Raw genomic sequence first — 21,448 nt, forward strand, 5'->3', positions numbered from 1 at the left:
AAGGTCAGAGCAGGAAAACTTGAAAAAGAATTCAAAGTTTCTAATGTTAATTCATTAAATTACATATTTCTCCACTAGGTATTTCTTTATCTGCTGCTCTGTTTAGTAGCTCAGTTTAATAATCAATCAATTCCTTTTGCTATCTACCCCAAGATGCTACAAATAAAGAGATTAAACCTGAGTCTGAAGTTTTAAAAACACGTATATACCCAAATAGAGGACATTATAGATATCAGCTGGCTGTTATTCTTTGGAAAATGTCAAAATTCTGAAATACAAGAGGCTGAGGAACTATCCCAGATTAAAGATGAACCAAAGAAACATGAAACTAAATGCAATATGTGACCCTATACTGGAAGGGAAAAGATGCTATAAAGGACACGATTAGGATAATTGATAAAACCAGAGCATGGACTGTAGGTTATAATATTGTAACAATATTAAATTTATAATATTACCACTATTACATAAAAATATCCTTGTTCCTAGAAAATACAAAGTTTTAATTAAAGGCTAGGGGTCCCTGGATCAGAAACACACACATACATAGAATGATAATGCACATGTGGCAAAATGTTAAACAGCTGAATCTGGGTAAAGAGGATATGAAAAATTTCCTAATTTGAAATTATTTCAAAATAAAGTTAAAAATTACATATACACTTTACCTGTGTCCAATTTAATCCCATCATCAAAGCGGGAGAAGAGCCTGTACCTCTGGGCCCAGTATTTTGCCAGCTTAGGAACAGCAGCTATCTCAGGAGGCAGACCAATTACCTTTTTGTTCTGTTTTTTCTTCTTCTTCTTTTTAATTTCAACTACAATACATGAATATAAAGAATACAGATGCATACTATGAAAAAAAGGAAATCACAGGTGAATTTACATAAAAGTGTAGCTATATCAAATAAATATAATTTGGAACTGAACTCTAGAATATGTGTGCAATGATGCTCTTGGAGCAGCAGGAACGCATAATGGAAATCATGCTGGTTTTAGATTACAGACTCTAGTTTGCTACTTACTGGCTCCCCAAGCTTGGAAAAGTACTCTAGGCTCTTTGAGTTCCAATTTTTAATTTCTCAAAAGGTATAAATGACTGAGTAATATTTTACCTATTTACTTTAGAAGATACGTACTATTATAGGTATAAAAGTTATTACTTCTGTTAGGTAAAACACTGCTTTAGTTGGTGAATTATAGAAATGCAAACATCTCCCTTCCTTTCTTTAAAATAAAATTCCTAAGGACCAACTAAGCTCTAACTCTCAGCTACATCTATCCTCTGAACACAGCCATGACCTAGAAGTCATAGTGCCCTGAGAAACTGAAACAGAGGTCACTAGCTCCATGCAACATAAAAACATTCAGAGACTGACTTTTTCTTAAAAATATTTTTATTAGTTTGGTTATTTGGTTTCATTGCTGAAAAGATTAGAAAGTAACAGTGTTATCATAGCTAAATATAATAACAAAGAGTGATGCTGACAAATAAAGCTCTATCACATTTAAATGGTCCTCAAAGATGGGACCATGTCTTAATATGATCATCGCAAATAGTTAAAGAGGTCAACAGCAAAGCACAGCAAGTTTTTCAAGAGAGGCAACACTAACATTTTGAGTGAACTACCCTTATGTGCAAGACCATTCTGCACACAGTTTAGTGTTAAGTAACCCAAAGTATTAAATGCCAAAACTCCCCAGGTCATTCTAACAACCAATGTCTCCCAAATGCCCAAGATGGTGGTATCATCCCAAGTGAGAACTACCAACATTAGGACAAGTGGTAATTAGGAAATTAGGGGAGGGTGAAAAAATGAGATTGAGGAATCAGACAACTTGGTACTGACCTCCAGCTATGCCACTACTGACTCTGTGACCTTAGGCAAACTTCTTAATTTCTCTGAACTTTACTTTTACTTACCGTATTTATAGACTGGAACTAATTCCACCTATCCCATTGGGCTACTTCACACATTAAATGAGAATAAGGCACATAAAAGCATTTCAAAAATCTGCAAGTATCACACGAACACAAGTTGTACATAAAAAATTGTACAATAAAAAATAGTTGCTTAATTAAAAAACTTAACTATCTTAAGTATGCTGTTTAGAAAATCAAGGAAGTATATGACACAGATATCATAGGTCTGTAACACACACACGCACACACACACACATGAAGAAACAGGGGCCACTAGCTCCATTCATTCCTAAGAAAGAAATCATCAAAATAAATATAATCGTTTCATTAGGCAAGTCTGAAATAACTCGTTTATAAAATTGAATATTATTTCAAGTGAAAATTTTACCTTATAAAAGCCTCAATATTCCACTGAATACAATTATTATGTTTTAATTATAAAAGAACATTTGCGGACTTCCGGCCAAGATGGAGGCTTAGACGGACACGCTAGGTCTCCCTCTACAACTAGAGAGGAATACAACTATTTCAAAACAAAGGATAACTAGAAATTCCAGAAAATAAAACTACACGGAAGCCCAACATATGAAGTTATAAACCAGCGGTGCCATTTGGGCAGGTAAGAGTTAAAGAGGGCAGCGCCGTTTGCGGTCAGCGGCGGGGTGGCGAAAAGCCCAGCGGCAGTCAAGCCCCTGGCAGTGTGCGACCCCAGTGCTGGGGAAAGCAGCCACCGCATCCCCTTGAACAGTGAGGCCCAGGAGGGCGGGAGGACGGATCCCGGTCTCCTAGCTGAATAACTGTGTGAATCCATCTTGGACCCCCACCCCCAAAGAAAGCACCACAGGGCTGCGAAATAGGTCGCGGACAGGCGCCGGTCGCTGAATTGTGACGCGTACACAGGCACTGCCCCCTACAGCCGGCCCAAGAAAACAAAAAGCATCTGTCAAAATGAGGCAGACAACTATAGAAATCCCGGTGGCACAGCTCACCAGGCAACAGATAGAGAACCTGACAGATGAACAGATAAGAAACCTGTCAGAGGCTCAGTTCTGGGCCATTGTTATCAGGTGGCTTACAGAATTCACAAAACAGCAGGAAAAAGATAAGAAAGAAGCGAAAAACACTCATAACAAAAGGAACAAAACCACATACGAGACAGATGGTGAGGAAAAAAAATCCAGAGTTCATTTCAACAAACTGGAATATGGAGAAGGAACAAGCAGTCAACCAATGCAGCGAGAGGAAATGGGAAGCAACAATGAGAGGATCAGAAACCTCTGGGACAGCTATAAAAGGCCCAACATAAGAATCATTGGTTTGCCAGAGAGTGAGGAAGATGAACTAGAACTTGAAAAATTGAGTGAAAATATAATAAAGGAGAACTTCCCAGACTTGGGGAAGGGAATAGACTTGCAGGTCCAGGAAGCAAGGAGAGTTCCCAAGAGACTGGACCCAGGGAGAACCACTCCAAGACACATTATAATCAAAATGTCAAAAATTAAAGATAAAGAGAGAATCTTAAAAGCAGCAAGAGAGAAGAAAAGAATTATGTACAAAGGGGTCCCAATTAGACTATCAGCTGACTTCTCAAGGGAGACCCTACAGGCAAGAAGGGACTGGCAAGAAATATTCAAAGTAATGAAAATCCAAAACCTACAACCACGAATACTCTATCCAGCGAAACTGTCATTCAGAATAGAAGGACAGAGAAAGTGTTTCCAGGACAAAATAAAACTGAAAGAGTTCATTAGATCCAAACCACTGTTATATGAGATGTTAAAGGGACTGGTTTAAAAAACAGAAGCTAGGGAGATGAAACAAAGGCAAACTAAACAGGCAACGAGAGTGGAAAAGGAACTGTGGGTATGGGAAGCATATTGGGGGGAGGTCAACAGGGAGGGGGAGTGGGGAGAGGGAGGGAGATGATATAGGAATTGGGGATCATGGTAGGAGGGAATGAAATAGACGGAGAGAGGTTGGGAGGAACTGTATGCACAACTAATGGACATAATCTAAAAGGGGGGGACAACTGGAGGGAGGGGGGCCACCGGGTGGAGGGGAGCAGAGGGAAGGGAAATTGGCACAAATGTAATATTTTAATCAATAAAACACATTAAATCTGAAAAAAAAAAAAGAACATTTGCTTAAAATAAAGTCAAATAGTACAAAAGAGCATAAAGTAAAAATGCTACTGTTCTCCACTCATTATAGCTAACTACTATAAATACTTTATGTCAATGTACATCCAGAAACAAATTAACACTACCCACAATTGCTACAAAAAAGATAAATAAAATAAAAAAGAATGATCAAAACAAAAACCAGGACAATACTAAACTTGAATAAGGGTAAAATAGTCTGCCCACGTTTAGCCCATGAGACAGAGTGTAGTGGCCGAAACTAGTCTTAATGGCACAGAGAGGTACTAAAACACAATTTTGCTATATGCTTTACTTTGGATTTTATCATGCTTGTTCAGCCAAGAAAGAAGTACACTCTGGGTGCCAAACCATAGCCATTAGCACATTACTTAATATGTTTTCTCTCAAGTTAAAAATCAGTAGCTGTGAATCCTTAGGTGACCCATAAATGAACACTAGGGAAGACCATCTAAAAAATGTTATTTATTTAGGCATCCAAACTGGAAAAGAGAAAATAAAACTGTCATTATTTGCAGATGACATGATAGTGTATGTAGAAAACCCTATAGACTCCACTAAAAAACTACTTGACGTAATAGGTGAATTTGGCAAAATAGCAAGGTAGAAAGTCAATATCCAGAAATTGAAGGCATTTCTGTACACCAACAATAAAATACCAGAGATAGAAACTAGAAAAAAAATCCCATTTACTATAGCAACGAGAAAAATAAAGTACCTAGGAATAAACTTAACCAAGGAGGTAAAAGACCTATACTCAGAAAACTACATAACACTGAAGAAAGAAATTAAGGAAGATACAAATAAATGGAAGCATATACCATGTTCATGGATGGGAAGAATCAACATCATTAAAATGTCCATACTACCCAAAGCAATTTATAGATTCAATGCAATCCCTATTAAAATACCAATGACATATTTCACAGATCTAGAACAAATACTTGAAAAATGTATATGGAACCAAAAAAAGACCCCGAATAGCCACAGCAATCATGAGGGAAAAGACCACAGTAGGAGGAATCACGATACCTGATACCAAACTATACTACAAGGCCACAGTAATCAAAACAGTCTGGTACTGCATAAGAACAGACATATAGATCAATGGAACAGAAGAGAGATCCCAGAAATAAACCCATGTCTATACAGTCAACTAATATTTGACAAAGGGGGAAGGAACATAAAATGAAGTGAAAAGACCCTCTTCAACAAATGGTGTTGGGAGAACTGGACAGGGACGTGCAAAAAAATGAAACTAGACCACCAACTTACACCACACACCAGAATAAATTCAAGATGGATCAAAGACTTAAATGTAAGCCATGACACCATAAAAGTCCTAGAGGAAAACATAGGCAGGAAAATTTCAGATACCCCATGCAGCAATATTTTCACTGATATATCTCCTAAGGCAAGGGAAATAAAGGAAAGAATAAACAAATGGGACTACATCAAACTAAAGAGTTTCTGTTCAGCAAAAGGAAACATCAGCAAGATGAAAATAGAACCAACTATATGGGAAAATATATTTGCCAATGATACCTCAGAGAAGGGACTGATCTCCCAAATATATAAAGAACTTCTACAACTCAACACCAAGAAGACAGACAACCCAATTAAAAAATAGGCAAAGGACCATAGGCATATGAAAGAATGCTCAACAACACTAGCCATCGGAGAGATGCAAATAAAAACCACAATGAGATACCACCTCACACCAGTCAGAATGGCCATCATCAACAAATCTACAAACAACGTGTGCTGGCAAGGATGAGAAAAGGGAACCCTTGTGCACTGCTGGTGCGAATGCAGACTGGTGCAGCCACTATGGAAAACAGTATGGAATTTACTCAAAAAACTAAAAGTGGAACTGCCTTTTGAACCAGCAATTCCATTGCTAGGATTATACCTGAAGAATCCTGAAACACCAATTCAAAAGAACCTATGCACCCCTATATTTAGCAGCACTATTTACAATAGCCAAATGCTGGAAACAACCCAAGTGCCCATCTGTAGATGAGTGGATCAAAAAACTGTGGTACATTTACACAATGGAATACTATGTAGCAGAAAGAAACAAGAAACTCCTACCATTTGTGACAACATGGATGGAACTAGAGAGAATTATTCTTAGCGAAGTAAGCCAGGCAACAAAAGACAAATACCACATGATATCACCTAATACAGGAAACTAATGAACAACACAAACAAATAAGCAAAACTGAACCAGAGGCATGTAAACAAGTAGCAGACTAATTGTGATCAGTGGGGAGGAGGGAGGGAGAGAAGGGGGGTAAGATGGGGAAGGGTCTAGTCAAGGAACTAGTATAAATGACTCATCGACATGGACAACGGGGTGGGGATTGACTGTGGGAGAAGGGGTGGACAGGGTGGGGGGAGCAATGAGGAAAAAAGTGGGATGACGATAATAGAAAAACAAACAAACAAAAATGTTTAGTGGTGAACTAAGTGTCTGGGTTGGTGAAGAATGGGGTGGTCTGTGGGCTTCACTTTAAAACTGGTTTCTCTTTTCTGTCCTATTTCTGTCCTAATGGCTTGGACAGAAAGGGCCCAGAGGTATAAGTGGGGGGAAACCTAAAATATTTCCCTCAGCCCAAACTGAGTATAATGGGTAAAAGGGTTTTGGACAGGTGAGACGTGCCTGGCACACCTTCCTCCAAAGAAGCCCTTTTTTCCCCTAATGTGGGACATTGAAAAATTAATACCTGCTTTTTGTCATTTAGTGGTTATGGACTGAATGATGTCTTTTAACCATGTTGCCAAATTGGTTGTCCCCAGAATACGACAAGGATGTCAGCCTGTTAAACCAAGCACGCCGTTGTCCGGGGACAGCCAACTGACCTGGAGTCTGCATGATCCTCCCCATGTGGGAAGGCCACTGTCCCCTCCACACCCCCACTCTTATTAGGGATTTCTGGACCCAAGGGTAGGTAGGACGACGACCGTGTCCAGCTTGAAGCAGCTAGAGGAGCACGAGACCTTCGCCCATTGTCCTTTATAAGATTATAAAGGGTCTTAAGTCTGAGAGGGAGGGATTGTTTTTTTATTGTTAAAAAATTTAATTAATTAATTATTTAAAAAAAGGAATAATATAGGAAAGGGTGAAGCCAGAGAACTTGAATGTACGACCCATGGGCATGGACTGGGGTGGGGGGCATTGCTGGGTGAGGGGTGGTGCTGGGCAGAGGGGAGCAAAGGGGAAAAGGTTGGAACGATTGTAACAATATAATCAATAAAATATACTAAAAAAAAAAAAAAAAAATCTGAGCAGCACTTCCAAAAAAAAAAAAAAAAAAAAATGCTTAGTGGGAAAGAAAATTAAAAATGAAAGCAAAATCTAAAATAACTTTAAAAATTAAACATAAAAGAATGCTACTTAAGCTCAAATTTAAAAAAAAGTTATTTATTTAAATCCGCTATCAAGTTGAAGCATATTTAGTCTTACCTTCAGTTTCGAACTGAAGAGAATCTGGTATATCCTGAAAAACACAATCCTCCTTATCTGTAATAGCTGCTACTGTGCAGTCCCCTTCACTTTTTTCTGTTTTAAGTTCAGTAGCTGAAGATATGGCATGACACTCCTTAGGTTCTGGATTGCTCAACTCCAGTGGCTTGTCCCCTTTGGTAACAGACATTTCTTGTTCTTCTGTATCACTGCTTGTGCATGTGTCTTGCACATTGTCATGAGAAATCGACTCCTGTGATGCCTCCTCATCCATTGGTTCATTAACCCATTTTAGAAATTTTTCTACCTGAAATTTTAAGGTGTTACAGGCATCAACCAATTCCAATTACACGAACTATTCCTACCTGCTTTCTCATTTGTGACTTGACTGACAAACTGCATCACAGTTATTAACTCTGATAAGTATACTGTATCATACAAGCTAATATGAGTAAGTAAATCCAAGCTAATTACACTTTTTTGTCTGCATATACCGTGACCTCGTTAAAGACTTCTTTAAAAAGAAGAAAATATTAGATTATACACAAGACTATGGCCTTCCTGTTATCAATTAACACTAAGAGGATAAAGCTAAACTCTTCTAGTAGCTTTCCATAATGGCTTCTAACAATGTAACTGTACTATGTGCTACTACCATTAAGTGTAGTTGAGTCATTAATATTAATTTTTCAAATTACATAGAGCTTTCTGCAAGGCTCAGGCTATTATCTATGCTAAATGATACTCAGTACCTAAGATGAACTCTAAAAAAGATTTTGTGCCAATCTGTCTATAAGAATAAAAACACTGCTCTCTTGGAAAGAATGTGAGCTGCCTTTCAATGAAGGAGTGGAGTCGGTAAAATGATTCCTAAAAATTAGATTTCTTCTATTAAATGTTTACGAGACTCGAGGTCTGATGATATATACTTCCTTGCTATCGTCGTAACAGATCTTCTTGATGTTCCTAAGAGTTAGGAAATTAGAACGAGAGTCATAGACAGAAGATGGGTCTGGACAACCACCTTAAATCTTCCTTTGAGGGGACTGTGCCTATACATCAATCAGCTGTCTAAGGATACAACAGCCACATTTATCTTTTTCCTCAGTAATACTTAGCAGTTATGTTTCTGCTGCTCTTCATCTACAGATGAATATATGGGGACTATCACATCTAACACATTATAAAAAGTCCTACTGGACTGACTGAACTGATACTGGAAATCTGTTCCAATAAGTAAGGCCACTAAAATATTAACATATCACCAGCAACCAAACAATCTGAAATATGATAAAAATAAGACTAGCTTTACATGTGTAGTATGTTTTGGAAGAATATTGAAGTTAAGAAGGTTAATGTACACAAGGGGAAAGACAGAGTCCTTATGGGGTCTGAGATTTTGTTCTGAAAAGAGCTGTTGGAGGTGTGGCTACTACAAAGGTTCTGCTCACTGGAAGGTGCTTTTCTTTTTCTTCAATGGGAAAGAATCACTCATCGAAACAAAGCAAAAGTAATTTTAATTGTTAGTTGGACAAGTACAGCAAAGTCCAAGAGAGGGGATATGAATAGTCCAGTTAACAATGTGAATCACCAAATTAGCCTTGAGTCTCATGTCATTAGCATGAACTTCTTAGTGCAAAGTTTAATCAATCACCTTCAGATGACCTCAAAATTAAGGATTACAATAAAAGCTGTATCAGACATTGGGTTTCCAGGATTCTACTTAGTCTAAAACATGAGCAATTTCCACTGTTGTTACCATATACACAAGGCAATTTTACCTATTTATCTTCCTAGACTCTCTCTACTACTTTGTAGCTTTCAAAATATCCCCTTTCCATATTATCCTCAACTAATCTTTTTCAAATGTAGTTCATACAGTACACGCCTTTAGGAAGCAAGTGGAAAAGAGTTTTATGTGTCCTTATGTCTGGCAGAAACAGGGTTCTCATTTCAAAACAAGAACTTCAAGGAGGGAAACAAAAAATGAAATTCTATCTGTAAATATAAAACAAATACATACCTTATTCAAAGCTTTACTTTTCTTGAAACACGTTTTTTCTGTGTCTTCAGTAAAGAAGATGTGTTTGTTTTTCATATTTATTTGTCTTCTCATGTCCAAGAACTTTGATTTATACTTCACATTTTTCTGTAGATACCTGACTCGCCTATGACTGAAATTTGAAATTCCACCATATCTGTGATCAAATCAAAAGAAGTTTACTCAAATCTTAAGTTCTATGAGTTTGTTTCTTCGTATGAAAATAAAATAAATCTAATGTTTTTACTACTTTTCTATTAGCAGCCACTATTTTAATTTCACTTTTCTAAATTAGGAAATTGTGAAATAAAGTTCGAAATGCACTTTAAGGTCTAGCTTGTGTAAATTCTCAAGTAAATGTGAAATACCAAAGCTGGCAATATCAACATTTATAGAGCAGAAAGCAGAAATTATATACATGTAATAAAGAACTAACAATAAAGTATAATGCCATTGCAGCTGGTGAGATGATGCCAAAGCTCCTTAACACATATCAGGATAGGTTTGAATTATCTTAAAAGGGGTCACTAAATTCCTAACCTAAATCAATCTGAACTGACTAAAAAGCAAACCCCTATTAAAATAATTAGCGAATGTCTTTTGATTTAACCATCTACATTTTTCCAGTCCTAAAAGATACATATCTGCTATCAGACTATTAGACAGTTAGAGTATAATACACAATTAAGCACTTATAAACTCCTCAATAGTTTGGTTTTTAAATGTCAGGTATTATCCTCTAGCTGCGTTCAAAACTTCTTTGTAAAAAGCACACCTTTTCCTTCCCTTTTAGGTAGAATTCAGTGCTCTAAGTAGAGGGGAAATAAGACCAAGGCAAGAGAATAAATCTCTACGAGTATACACTAGCAAGAGCTACTCAAGTCGTCGGCAGCCATCCGTCTCGAGAGACGATGGTGTAGCTTCTTAAGAGTCTATCTGCACCGCCGAGAATGGCTGTGCAGTCCGACTCGGGAGTGACATGGTATCTGTCTCCTCCCGTGTTGAATCGATATCTTGTGATGACACTGGAGTGTCCTCTCCAGTGAAGCTGAAGCTACAGAGCCTGGGCAGGGTGATATGGAGGGTCTGCTGTTGCCCATGCAGCAGACCCCCCCCTCTCTTCGCAGCTGAAGAATCCAAGGGAAAGACGGAGTCAATACAGCTTGGCTTCAGGTGCGCCGCAGGAGTTGCCGGTGTTGACTACAACGTCAAACCGCCTTAGGGACTCCGGCTCCGGATTTTCTGTCGGGGTTTACTCCCTTAGCCTTTCCCCTGAAGAGGTATGCCGCAAGGCAGCGGAGGTTTTTTGGAGTCAGAGTTTTCCTTCTCTGATGTGCCCTGACTGGAAGATCGAACCAGCGACACTTAGCTCGCAGGCCGACGCTCAATCCACTGAGCCAAACCAGCCAGGGTTGCTACTCAAGTAATTTCTCAATAAAACTACATATGGGTAAAAAGAAATTCTGCCAGGAATTTATACATGGCAATACCAGGAAAACTCTTCATATTACTAATCTTTATGATCTCTAGTCTTAAATTATTATATGAACTACAACTGCCTTGAAGTACCATATGTAAGAGACAACCACTAGCTTTCTAAAAAGTATTCACAGTATTATAATTATGAGCATTTATTTCTGAACTAATTTGGATTCAATTTACATAAACTTATGTCCTTTCCTTGCTGACTTCATAATGTGTAGTAACCCATTAAAATTTCAAAACTGTCTCAACCATTAGAAACTTCAATGACCAAACATCTTGGTTTAAAATCACTGGTGCAAACTGGCATAAGTGGTAGGTCTTTAGTGTGCCTTAACTACTCAGTTCAGTGTTCACGTCATAGGCAATAAACTCTTCACTTATATTTAATGCTTGGGCATTTAATTCAAAAACACCAGTACTTTCTGTATACAAAAGCTCATAGCAGCTTTATTTGTAATAGCAAAATACCTCATATAATCCTAACATCCTTCAATAGATAACGGTTGAGTAAACTATACTACATCCATACAATGGCATACTATTCAGAAATAAGAAGGAATGAACTATTAGTATATGCAACACCCTGGGGTTACCTCAAAGACAGAAGCTTAGATCTTAGGAAACAACCTAACTGTACATACAGGATGAACAATTAAGCACAGGGTCCCATGGAAAGGATTAGGTAAATGTACTGATAAGGCAGGCTGTTGATGGTATACTGCTGAGGGAAAAAAGCAAGCTGCAGGCTATGTAGAGTGAGTCTATTTTTGTGTTTTATAGAAAGAGAGCAATGTGTGTATACATACATAGTCATCAAAACACACATGAAAAATTAGGAAGGATATATGCCAAATATTGCTTATCTGAATGTCAGAGAGCTTTAAGACAGCTGAGATTGTTAAAATTTAAGGATAACAGCATCCATGTATAATTACTTTTGTCCTGAGCCATGCTTGAATCCTAGAAGGGTTCCATTGTCATCCACATCTGAATCTGGGTTTTCATCTTTGTCCAGTTCGTGGCTAAACAAATAAACAAAATGTGAAAAGACATTATCTCCATAGCCCACATGTTCAGATAAATACCAGGAGTACATATAGTCAACCCATGCAAACTTTCCCATCACAATAATCAACCACAGTTCACAAACCCAGGAAGACAGGAAAAACGGGATTTTCCAAATGAGATAAAGTACCAAGCAGTGTTTGAACCACAGTAATAAGCACTCAAATCTTAAATCCTGTCAAGCAATAATCTCTATTCCTGAACACTGCAGAAATATGGATATCTCCACTTTCCTTTGAAAAACACCATTTAAAAGCTGCAGCCTTAAACTAATCTCCTCGAATGATATCTCTAGAAGGTTTTCTGAAAAATAAACAAGGAAAGAGTTGAGGAATATCAACTCAACCAAAAAGAATTACAAAAACAAACAACCTGTTAAGAAAAAAATAAGGTTACGATACAAGTGATATTAAGGATCATCTATCTATTGTGGATAATTCTAATGTTCCCTACTACCTGGGAAACAGTAACAAGTACAGAAATGGTGAGAGATTATTCTTGCAAATAAAATTATGCTGACTTAACATTTATGGTGAACCTACTAGGTACAATAAAGTACACAGAGTCTGCCTTTAGGTACTAGCAAGAACTAATGGAGGAGGTAAGACGCATGTCTACCATGTTGAATGAACACTGGAAAGGCATGCTTTTGTTTACTAAGGTACTGAGCCTCTAAAGCTTTCTTACTGTTTTTCTAGAAGCCATGGAACAAGAAATCTTAAATGGAGCACTGTCATAGAAATGAAATGTTTCCAGCTAACATCCATTTTCTGTAATAACTATTCTTTTCTTGTAATTACAGCATTGCATTTGATCATATATTACCTTATTCTCTAGTTGTTTAATTACATGTATCAGTGGTACACTAGAAAGACTACTGTCTCCAAAAGAGTTGGACTGAGCTCTAGCTTTAGAGCCGCCATTATTGCTATATCACTGTGGGCAAGGTAATTATCCTTGTTTTGTCTTAGTATTCCTTTTGATAGAATGAAAGCATTAGATTTGATGTATCTAAAACGTATTAAAATCCTGTGATTATTCCTAGACTTTTGAAAAACAAAAATTAGATCTTCCTTGAGAAAGAAAGACTGTGCCTACTTACATATTACTAGTTGATAGCTACTAAGTGTCATATATATATTATATTCTAGGTCCAGTTCCCAATGAGCTCACAAAAAGACATCAGTTTCATTTTATAGATAAGAAATTATGCCAGCATTGAAGAGGCAGAGTTTGGATTTGACCATGCTCCAAAGTCCAGGGTCTCGTTTCTTCTCCTCACAGGATTAGCGTGCTGTAATGTAACAGGTACTTGATAACTACTCCCTCATGGCCAGAATGCTTATGCTAACGCATTCTAGAGAGAAAGGTAACGTGCAACTTGCCTTCTCTTGAGTTTGCTTGGCTTATGTTCCGGTGGATCTTCTTCACTCTCATCTCCGTCCACACTGTTGGGATGTGATCTTTCTTTCATTGTGCTTGCTTCTGAAGACTCCTGTGAATCTAAAGAGGCAGCTATTACTGTGGATTTCCCCCCTTGGTTTGACAACTCTTCTGCCATTTGCAAAGGTGATCAGAATTCTTCAGTGCCTTTCCTGCAATGAACTGTATGTGTACATTACAAAATGCCAGACCACATCTGCCTATTCTGTGTATATCTATATGAGGAACCTGAGCATAAAAGAAAAATTGGCACTATGTCTATTAATGTGTAAAAGTTACCATGATTTAGCTACTTAAAAGTGAACTAAAACTACTCTTTCCTGTAGCTATCCTACTCTACACATTTTGATGAAACTTTAACCTAAATGACTCTAAAGTTGGCATTATCACATTGATTAAAAGTTACCTTAATCAAGGAGCAAATACATTTAATTGTCTATAACACTGCTCTTACAGCCATAATGGAAGTAACAGATAAATACCACCATTTAAAAAAAGTGTTTTTAACTTGTTGTAGCTCCAACTGAGGTACACGTCTGTCCTTGTTCTCTATTTCTTCAGACTGGAACAAAGCAGGTAGGTGAGACTAAGAGAGGTGTCTGCAATGTAGACAGTGGGAAGCTTTGAATGTGTAGTGACAGACTACATCAGGAGAACACCGAACCACAAACAGTAAAAAAACATACTTATAAAAAAATGTAATGTATACTTCAGGTTTTGATCTCAAGGGAGCATCTAAAACAAATCAAAATCTAGAATTCTTAAATTGATGCTGATGGCAGTCCCACTGAGCTAATTACAGAAATGAGTAATTATATACATAAGGGAACGGGCAATAGAAATGGTCAATCTATACACATAGATTAGAAAACAGGCAAGACAAGGCAGAACCTGTGAATTTACTAGGTTTGACAAAGGAAAAAAAGTAGGAAGATAAGGAAAGATAATCAAAGGGAGTAACACAAGGTGGTAAGATAGGGGCCAACACAATGACCAATACACATATTTCAGGGTTTATTATCAAAATAAGTTATAGGAAGTAATTAGGAGAGTATAAAAGAATATCAAAGACTAATATAAAATAATGACATAAAAATTTGATAGTAACAGCAAAAGAGAAAGGAATGAGAATATTGTAGTGAAATTAAGCTCCATTGTAAGAGTATAGAGAAAAGAAAGAAAAAGTAGATAGAGCTCTTTAGTAACTCTCTAAAGGAAACTCTGAACTAGATGAAGATCAGAAACCTAAGATGAGCAAAGCAAATCTAATTGTTAGATACACATAAAAGGCCAAAACTTTTGCTTCTTATAGGAATAAGAATGAAAAGAAAGTCCCCATGAACCAGACTTTCCCAGCACCAAACATCAAGAATGCCAAGATAATATACATCTTAGTGGGCTTCAGGAAAAACACAAATGTTACAAAAATTTCCTCCTCTCTCATTTTCCTGGTGCCATCAGTTGGCAGTATCCTTCTCCTTAGCCAGAGCATTCTCATCCATTCTACTCTAACTTTCTTAACAGACTTCTTATTGGCTTTCTTTAGTCCTGACGGTGGCACCAGTCTGCATGATAATTTTTTTTTTTTTTTAATCACTTAGTCAGGAATCAAACAAGTTCTCATCTTGGATATTTTATGAGAATCCTGAAATCAACACTTGCAGTTATAAGTGTGTATCATGCCGTTTAGATTCTCTTTATAGCAAACTTCACTTGTTCCAACTAAATTCTAGATATGATTCTTATTCAGATTTGCCTAATGTCACACATTTGCTCCCAACCACTTTCTTACATGTCTCCTATAAACTAATGTGTTCTAGAGAAACCTGGACATTCCAAGCTCACTCTAAATTAGATTTCTAATTTAATTAGAAAGGAATTTCGAAGTTTTAACTCACTGGCCACCAAGGTACAAGAGGAAGGAACGATACTTTGGAGAACTCTGTGCAAATATTCTTATTTATATAAAAGGGTAATAAACAACTTGTAGTATAAAAATAAGATGGATTAAATAATTTCATTATACTATAAAATGTAGTTGGCATTATTTAACTACAATAAAGGATTAGTGTTAGTTATTTTGCAAAATGGACTCATTTAGCTAACTGTTACTTAGGATAAATCTTGGTCAATCTTACCCTGAGCTGGTTGGTTTGTGCTTCTGTTCCCAGACAAGTTGCTTTCCTTGGTTCCTCTACTATGCTGTTCACTTTGGCCAGAAGCAGGGCATTTTCTTCGGCTGTTAACTTCATTTAGCCACTGATGTCCATCAGAACTTATACTTGAATCTAACTGGCTCTCTTCTACTTTCCCTGAATTCAGACTTATATTACTGATACCATCAAGTATATCATTATTATCTTTATCACTTGAACTACAGCTTTCGCTACCAATTGATGATGATGGAAATGAAAGTAAGTCTGCTTTCATGCAATTCTCATCTTTTTCATTGTCAACTTCTGTTTTAGGTCCACACATATTTGTATCGCAGCTTTGTGAGGCATCAAAAGTCCAACCCTGAGCTTCCCAATACTGAAATTGTTCCAAATAATACCAATAAAGTTGACTATAATGTTGTTCCCATTCTGCCTTAGTATCAGGAATGTTCCAAGGTTCAGAACATAGTGTTTGATCTGAATGTTTTTCTTGCCAGCTTTGCCATAAAAGTCCTCCGCCATATTCATTCCAGTACTTTTCCCATTTCTCTGTAATTTCTAGCTTTGGAGATGATGTATTTTCAACAGAAAGGTTTTCAGTTTCAATGTCTCTTTTGGATTGAAGTTTACATGCTCTGGTGTTCTCATGCTGTTCAAGTGAAGATGGATCATCTGAAGCCAAAACGTCATCATCTTCATAGTCTTGTCTCCAAGATTCTTTCATAATCTCATTTAAGTCCTTCTTTTGATGTTTTTTCTTTTTCTTTTTTCTTTTAACTTTATTTCTAGTATTCATAGACACCTGCATAAGTAAGTTAAATATAAATGCCACTTCAGAAAACTAAGAGAAAGTAAAACTCAAGTCTATTTTGACATTACATTAAATAAAATACCCTCAATCCTCCCCCACCACCCTGGGCTTTTAGTTACACAAACAAGTGAATCTTACTACCTAATTTTCCAAGAGCAGAAAATACTCACATGTGAAACACATCACAACTTACAATTTTGGTTACTTTATAAAAATATACATTAAAAAAAAAAGATGTAGTGTTCTAATTCATAAATGCATTAGATTTGGGGTTAAAGAAATCTCGTATGATTTTACAAAGAAAATTAATAAATAGAAATAACCTTTTTTGCCTTTTTAAAATTGTTGTTCTCTTACAGTTGTCCCAACTTTTCTCCCATTGTTCTCCCCTGCCTTGCCCATCCCCCGTAAAAGTAAATTAATACTTACTTCAAAATTCTTATGTGCAGACATCCCACCAAACTGAAGCGGCAGTCCCATACTTCTCATGAGTTCAGCCTCAGAATCAAGTTCACTTTCATCTAGGCCTATGCTTTTGTTATCACATGATTCTTTAGTACTGTGGGAATTACCACCTTCCTCCTCTTCTGTAGCTTGGTCTCCTATAGAGAACATCTGTTAGCTTAGTTTTAGAAAAAATTTAGATGTAGATTTTGCCATCATTTTAATGAAGAAAAACCCGAGACCCAGAGTTATTACATGACTTACCCCAAGTAAAGGTGTATAAATGTTACAATTTTTAAGGGGGGGGGGGGGGAGAAAAAAAAGGGAATTTATGGTAATCCAGACTAGTAAAAAATTAGTTAACTAAAAATCAAGAGACAATTTCTAGCCTGGCTCTATTTGCTACTTATCCATCCAGCTGCCCATTCAACTTAAAACAGACTGGCCATCTCCTTTGTGCTGTTCATTGTGAGAAATGAAAGACAGAACTGAGGATGTAAGAAAGAACACAGTACGGTAACCATAAGGCAAATATGGACATTTTAATATTCTTTATCTGCAATATTACTAGATCAGTGGATTTTACATGGTGATTTGTAGAGTTATGTTAGGAGCTGTTAATAAAGAGAGGTGAGAGGTATGTCTTCTGGCTCCTCATGGATGTTTTAATCACAACTAGATTTATACCCTGGACTCTACGGGAAAGTTGCATAATAAAAGGGTCCTGCTATTAAATGTCTGAAATCCACTGAACTGGAAGATCTTTCAAGTGCCCGATTCTAGTTCTTACAGAAAACCTGTTATTATAACAAAACAAGTTTTACTTTATACTAATATGGTTATCTAAGTAGATCATACCACTAACAGGACAAATGTCATTCAAATGCTCTATAACTGTTTAAATGTGAGATAAAAATCAATTTATATATCAGCATACTTAATTAGAGCTGAGCTGCACTCCAGTTAAATGATCTTAGGGAACAGAACAGTGAGCCTTACATAGAAAAAAAAAAATGAGACAGAAAAATAAGAGAAATCTGATATGTGCAAATTCTACTAAAAGAAAAAAGGAAAAAAAAATACTTATCTAAATAATAGAGGGGGTTTCATTCACCATTTCATTTAGTGAACTTATGAAAGTTCAGGAGACAGCAAAACAGGAAAAATGAATCAACTAAATTTTATGTTCCTCTCATGATATACATACTTTATATTCTGTGGGAGTCTAGTATATAAAAAAATTTTATTTGTACTAAATAACATTGAAAAACAAACCAAACATTTTATTCAGTATGCAACTAAAGAAACAGTGATTTGTTCAACCATTATGAAAATTAAAGGATTTTTAAGGGTAATATGACACCCTACTTTTGCTGGTTTGAGCCCATAATGTATGCTGCAGTTTTTCCCTGTCTCAAGAAACAAAGGATGTGTGTGAAAAGTACAGGGATATGTGAAAGAGATCAAGATGGTTTTCAGGTAGGCAGGCCAGGGTCAAAGTATAGAACAAATCCTATTTGTTATTTTGGGAAAGTTAACCCACACTGTGGCCCCTTTATTTCAGGCAAGACTATGGATGTTCACTGGGAATTTATTCTTAATCACTTATTTATACAATTGTTAAAGTATTTAAACAGGGAGGCTCTTAGATTAGATGGCTCTAATGCCTTGGTAGCCAACCCAAACAAATCAAAACCTAAGCCAGAGACAGTGCACTTGAACGTGAGAAAATGAAATATAAGAACAACCAGTCACAAACAGCCAAGCTTTCCCAATTAAGGCAACTGCTTAACATATGGCCAATCAAATAATTTCCTTGTTTTGCTTCTAAATCTTCTCCATAAAAACACCTCTTTCAGTTCCTGTCAGTGGAGTGATCCTAACCATCTTTTGCTTGGTGCTGCCCAATTTGAATCATTGTATGCTCACATAAACTCTTGAAAAATTTTAATGCGGCTCCATTTACCTTTTAATGCAATACAATTTTGCTGTAGAAATTATATGTTTTCTACTTTTTCAAAGCTTCAATTTTCAGGTTGCTTTTATCTAATGGTGACAATTCAGGAAGGAATGCTAATGGGGCAAAAGAGGCTACCTCAAGTCCATACAGGAGCTTGCTATAGGAAAAGAAAAGATCTGCTTTGATAGGAATTCTAGAACCATGTTATAATAGAAAATAAGGACTGTCTATGATTATAGAATTTTTTGCCACATATACTTTATGCTAAGAAATTAATACAGTATTATAATGAATTATAATTAATACAGTATTATGGTTAATTTTAGTATAAAAGGGTTATACAGCTTTCTATTGTATTACCTGCATTGTTGCCATCTCCTTTAACATAGTAGCCTTTTAATCCCAAATTGCATAATTTTCGATCTCTGTGAAGCAAATTAAACAGTCAATATTGAAAAAAATTAAATTATAAATTTCAAGAAAAAACAAGTTCAAGGCAGCATAAATTAATTAATACAAAAAGGATAAGGAACAGAAAAGCAATCTGTTAACACATTTTTCCTCATCTGTAACACAGAAGTAATAAAATATATCTCAGGGGTTGTTGTAAGGATTGACAGTATCTGTAAAACATTTAGTATATACCTCATGGCAAGTATGGATAATTATAACTACTAATTATTAAAATTTAGTGGTATTCTGGATATTGGGGTTAAGAATCCTCCTTATGCTACACAAACAATGAAATGCTCTCTAAATTAGCTGTAAAAGGGAAGGCATAAAAATGGAAAGATTTATCTGACACATATAAAATCCACAAGCAAACCTTACACCATATGCAAACAGACCAAATTATTGATTTCATAGTAGACAAGATATTCACAATCTGAGCAAGGGTTGTTTGGAGATTAACCAAAAATGATGTTCTTATTTAAATATTTTATCAAACTGAAACATAAATCAAGATAAAACAATTCAGTCTCAATGACTTTTCAAACAGCAAATGGTTAAACTTTTCTTTATATACCTACTTCGCAATTTTTCTTTATCTATTAAGGCTGGAGATTATACAAGCAAAACAAGCCTAACAAAACATTTTAAAAGGGGGTAGAAGAAGAGGAATTTTGCTATTATTATCATCCTAGCAGTAAATTCTGCTATAATAAAGTCCATAACTGCCATATAATAAGGCCATGTATAATCTATGTCTATATGTATATATCAGGCCCTCCAATAACATTCAGAGTCATTTCATTATAATGCTGATGCGATGTCACAGAAATTTAAGTCTTGTTTATATTAACTAGCCTAAGGGAAAATTGGTGTCACTATACTTGTTTGCTTATGTTGAACCTATCAAGGTTAAGTGAGGACTTACTGTATATACTGCCTAACTCTGCTGAGAGGGCTTGGAAGCAACAAATATCTAGGAGCAATGAGCATAATGAGCAACTGGGTCTTGGTTTCTAAACACTATTCTCCACTAAAAGGAACCAGGATACCTTGGAGAAACAGCAATTCCAAGTTGAAACATGGACTGTAAAAGATATGCCAGAATCATCTTATTGTGCTAGAAGATTAGGAGGAGCTCCAAAAATGCCAGGGACGCATGAAAAAAATACAGGAACCATCTCAAGGGGCCCGCACCAGCCAAATCTGAGACAATAATGATAGTAACGGAATATAACCTATTAATAGATTAATAATCCAGAGTCCGTGTTAATATAAATAAAAGAGTAAACAAATACATGGGGAGAAAAAGAAAGTGCTCCATACAGAATGCTAATAAATACAGAAAGAATGACAGAGACTAGACTCACTCTTTGGCAACCTTCAGAGGTAGTGGATTCAGGCAGGAACAGGGCACTGGTGTAACACTGGAATACCTCCTCACAAAGTATCGATACTAATTCATACAGAGGGAACCATCATTGTGACTTTACAGTGGAGAAACCAGGGAGACAGCAACATGATGACAAAATGGAGGTCAACATCACCAGTGGTGGGATGGGTCCAGGGAAAGTGCCTCATGAAGTGAAGCAGAGCACAGCACAGGATAATTTCTGGGGCATTCTTGCCAAGAAAGCATTGGCCCGGCTCTGTTCCTGTTGAAATGTCAGACAGACTCAGGTAAAATAAGGTCATCCTCCAGAAGGTAAGGCCTGAACTTTTTAAACTGATGAAGACATGGCAGGGAGGAAAAAAAGTGAGGAATTTTTCCATATTGGAGGAGACTGACAAGACATAAGTAAATATAACAGGTCTCTGTGTAGAATCCTGGATCACAAAGGAGAGAGAAACACTGATAGAAAAGTTGGGAAATTTGAACTTGAATCAACTTCAGTAGTTATGTAGGAGAACATACTTGTTTGGGAGAAATACACAATGAAGCATTTAGTAGTGATGGAGAATGTCTGCAGCTTGTTCTCAAATGGTTCAGAAAAACACTAATGATGGTGTGTGCATGTGTATGTGTGTGTGTTATGGAGAG

The 21,448-nt window shown here is 36.6% G+C and overlaps 1 protein-coding gene across 1 annotated transcript in view; it reads right to left on the reverse strand.

The window, feature by feature from the left end:
* Window positions 1-21,448, reverse strand: part of TGS1 (trimethylguanosine synthase 1) — a 56,577-nt gene that overhangs the window by 26,681 nt on the left and 8,448 nt on the right. Inside the window, exons 2-9 of the mRNA XM_090283688.1 lie at window positions 19,318-19,382; window positions 16,983-17,155; window positions 15,725-16,544; window positions 13,529-13,646; window positions 12,014-12,100; window positions 9,576-9,750; window positions 7,553-7,859; window positions 669-818 (exon numbers count right to left, since the gene is read on the reverse strand). Of these exons, the coding sequence (XP_090139814.1) occupies window positions 669-818; window positions 7,553-7,859; window positions 9,576-9,750; window positions 12,014-12,100; window positions 13,529-13,646; window positions 15,725-16,544; window positions 16,983-17,155; window positions 19,318-19,382 (1,895 nt within the window). The remainder of the gene's footprint in view (window positions 1-668; window positions 819-7,552; window positions 7,860-9,575; window positions 9,751-12,013; window positions 12,101-13,528; window positions 13,647-15,724; window positions 16,545-16,982; window positions 17,156-19,317; window positions 19,383-21,448) is intronic.

The sequence above is a fragment of the Furipterus horrens genome, unplaced genomic scaffold, assembly GCF_987537825.1.
Source record: "Furipterus horrens unplaced genomic scaffold, mFurHor1.1.pri manual_scaffold_7, whole genome shotgun sequence".
In the NCBI taxonomy this organism is placed as follows: domain Eukaryota; kingdom Metazoa; phylum Chordata; class Mammalia; order Chiroptera; family Furipteridae; genus Furipterus; species Furipterus horrens.